Source organism: Cyprinus carpio, chromosome A2 (genome assembly GCF_018340385.1).
Source record: "Cyprinus carpio isolate SPL01 chromosome A2, ASM1834038v1, whole genome shotgun sequence".
Taxonomy (NCBI): Eukaryota; Metazoa; Chordata; class Actinopteri; order Cypriniformes; family Cyprinidae; genus Cyprinus; species Cyprinus carpio.
The window spans coordinates 27519643-27522391 of record NC_056573.1 but is presented as its reverse complement, the minus strand read 5'-3'; the positions used below and the strand labels follow the sequence as shown (position 1 = coordinate 27522391).

At 33.9% G+C, this 2749-nt stretch overlaps 1 protein-coding gene across 1 annotated transcript in view; it reads left to right on the top strand.

Moving 5' to 3' along the window:
- The window catches only part of ncstn (nicastrin), an 18087-nt gene extending 16399 nt beyond the window's left edge, over positions 1-1688 (top strand). The window contains 2 exon segments of the mRNA XM_042713678.1: positions 63-275; positions 904-1688. Coding sequence (XP_042569612.1) covers positions 63-275; positions 904-1026 — 336 coding nt within the window. The 3' untranslated portion in view covers positions 1027-1688.
- The last annotated feature ends 1061 nt before the right edge of the window (positions 1689-2749 follow it).

Sequence of the window (2749 nt, the reverse complement as noted above, 5' to 3'; positions counted from 1 at the left end):
GTTATTTCGCCTATGTTTCCCAGAATGCCCTGCTCTGATGCTCTGTGTCTGCTCTCTCTCAGTTGTTCTCGTATTTCTGGGTGTCGGGTCCGGCGTCGGTCAACGGCACCAGAGAGCCGTTCTGCGAGTTGACCCCGAGCCGTGTCTCTCCCAAAGCCGTCTCTCCTGCCTTCGAGCTTCTGGAGTACGGCTCTCGAAATTATTCCACATGGACCGAGTCCCGCTGGAAGAGCATCCGAGCGCGCATCTTTCTGGTGGCCAGCAGAGAACTGGAGGTAATGCAGCCGGCGCTCGTAGAGTTAACTTTAACTAAACAAAAAAACATTTCCATTTCTTAAAATAAAATACTGAAACTAATATAACAAACTTTAACTAGTCAAAGCAGCTAAAACTGAAATAATGTTTATAAAATAAATAATAAAAATGACAGAAACACTCAACAAAAATGACTAAAACTTTAAAAATTTAAATTAAAATTTATACAGTATATTAATAAAAAATTTAATAGTATCAATGATGTTAAAATGAGTCACAGTCACTTTGAACTTTACAGAAATCAGATTTATTTTGATCTATAATAATGCATGTCTGTCATATTTCACACCAAAAAGACAAAATAAATTGTATACAGCATTTTTTTTTTTTTTGCATATTTGACACTGATTATGCTAATTTAATTTTTTTTTTAATCCATAATATTCTCAATAGAGTAAATATAGTAAGTAATGTTTTGGATTACAGTATTGAGAAGCTGGGGTTTGTGCTTTGTTTAATTGTCAGCTAAATTATGAACATTTTAATGAACCTAAAATATGTTATTTTCTTATTTTTTTTCCTGCTTTGGTTCTGAGGTGAAATGTGACCTGGTGATTTATTTCCTCTCTCTGTGTTTGTGTCTGGTAGATGTTAACACTGGGGGTGGGCGTGGCCGTGCTGCTGCTCTCTCTATTGGTTACGTACTTCATCAGCTCGAAGGCGGAGCTTCTGTTTAGCTCCGCCCGTGAAACGCCCACGACGACCTACTGAACAAATCCAGAGTCCAGAATCTCCAGCGGCTCATTCATGCATTTCCCTAACACAGAAACACACTTCAGTTCACGACTAACTTATTCAGACCTGGCTGGACTCTTGTTGGTTTTGTCACACTGGTTTTAGCTGGGCTGGTCTGAACTGGTCTTGAAAGTTGTTCATATTTTTTTTTTTTTTTTTTTTTTTTTATAATTCCAGATGTTTTTTCTGATCATGACATGGATGGGCACAAAACTAAAAGCTGATTTTAAGTGTTTGAGATGAGAATAAGTGTGTGTGTGTGTGTGTGTGTGTGTGTGTGTGTGTGTGTGTGTGTGTGTGTGTGTGTGTGTGTGTGTGTGTGTGTGTGTGTGTGTGAACAAGTATAAATGCAGTGAGAACGTGCGATAGCTTACTGAGTTTAATTAAACCTTCATCTGGATGTGGATCTTTGATTTAGGAATGTAAAACTGTCTGCTGGATTCGTTGAGGAGCGCAGACACATGATAAACTTACTGATGAACACAGACTGTCCTCGATGAATCGCTCATCATGTTTCCACTCGAGAGAGACGTGGAGCTTCATTAACTGCGTTTGTCTGTTGAACAATGATGTCAATGTTTTTCTCTGTGAAACTGATGCCTTGAGAACCTGAATAAAACATGACTTTCTTTTCCAGAGTTTCATTAGCTTTGTCTGCTTAAACTGTGAAGTTATGATTATCGAAAATAAACTTTATGCTCATCAATTTCAAATGCATTCAGAAAGAGTGTGAAGAAAAATGCAGCATTCAGGTAAAGCTGTCTTGTGAAAAAATGTTATTTTAAAATGTTTCACTTATGTTATATTACATTATATTATTATATTTCTCAAAACCAAAAGAACAAATTTACAATTTAATATTTTATTAAATAATTTAATATAAAATAATATAATTGTAAAAAATTTTTAGTAATATTTTAAAATATTAATAATTCAATATTTATGGTGAATTTAGGTTAACAGTCATTTCAATGATAAAAAATGTCCCAATTTACCTGATTTCACCCCTTTATTATATAAATGTTTTTTAAAATTATGTTATATAAACATAAATGTGATATATGGATTTAATATGTGCATTTAAAATTTAAATATTTTAAAAGTAATTTCATTATTGTTTTGTAAAACCTTAATTCTCATTACTGAATGAATCTTACTATAAGAAATCATAAATTTTTTTTTTTTTTTTTTTTTTTTTTTTTTTTGGACTATGACCAGGACATTTCCTGATAGTTTTGGGAAGTTCACTCATAAATTTTTTCATCTGTTGACTTGAGGTTCGTCTTATGAACAGTGAAGTTGATAAATAATTCATATAGTTATATTCAATATGAATGAACATTAACAGTATGGTTTGATCTTCTTCATGACTTTGGTTCAATGTGTAGTGCTTATGCTTTATTTTCATTTAGCAGAGACACCAGCAGAGGGAAGTGTGAACTTGCCTTAATCCTGAATCACACACAAGACTACTTCTCATTAGCTGCTGCATTCACTACAGTAATATGAATGATCCTATAGATTGTGTTTATGTGATTTATTCATCAGTATCAGTGAGATACTGTAAATACTTAAATTGTGGGTAATTACTGGTGTTAATTTGCTAAGTGCTCAGATGTGTGATTTTCACCAGACAGCTGATGAAGTGAGCAGAACATCTCAGAGACTTGAGGATGAACTTAAACATTCTTCCAACCCC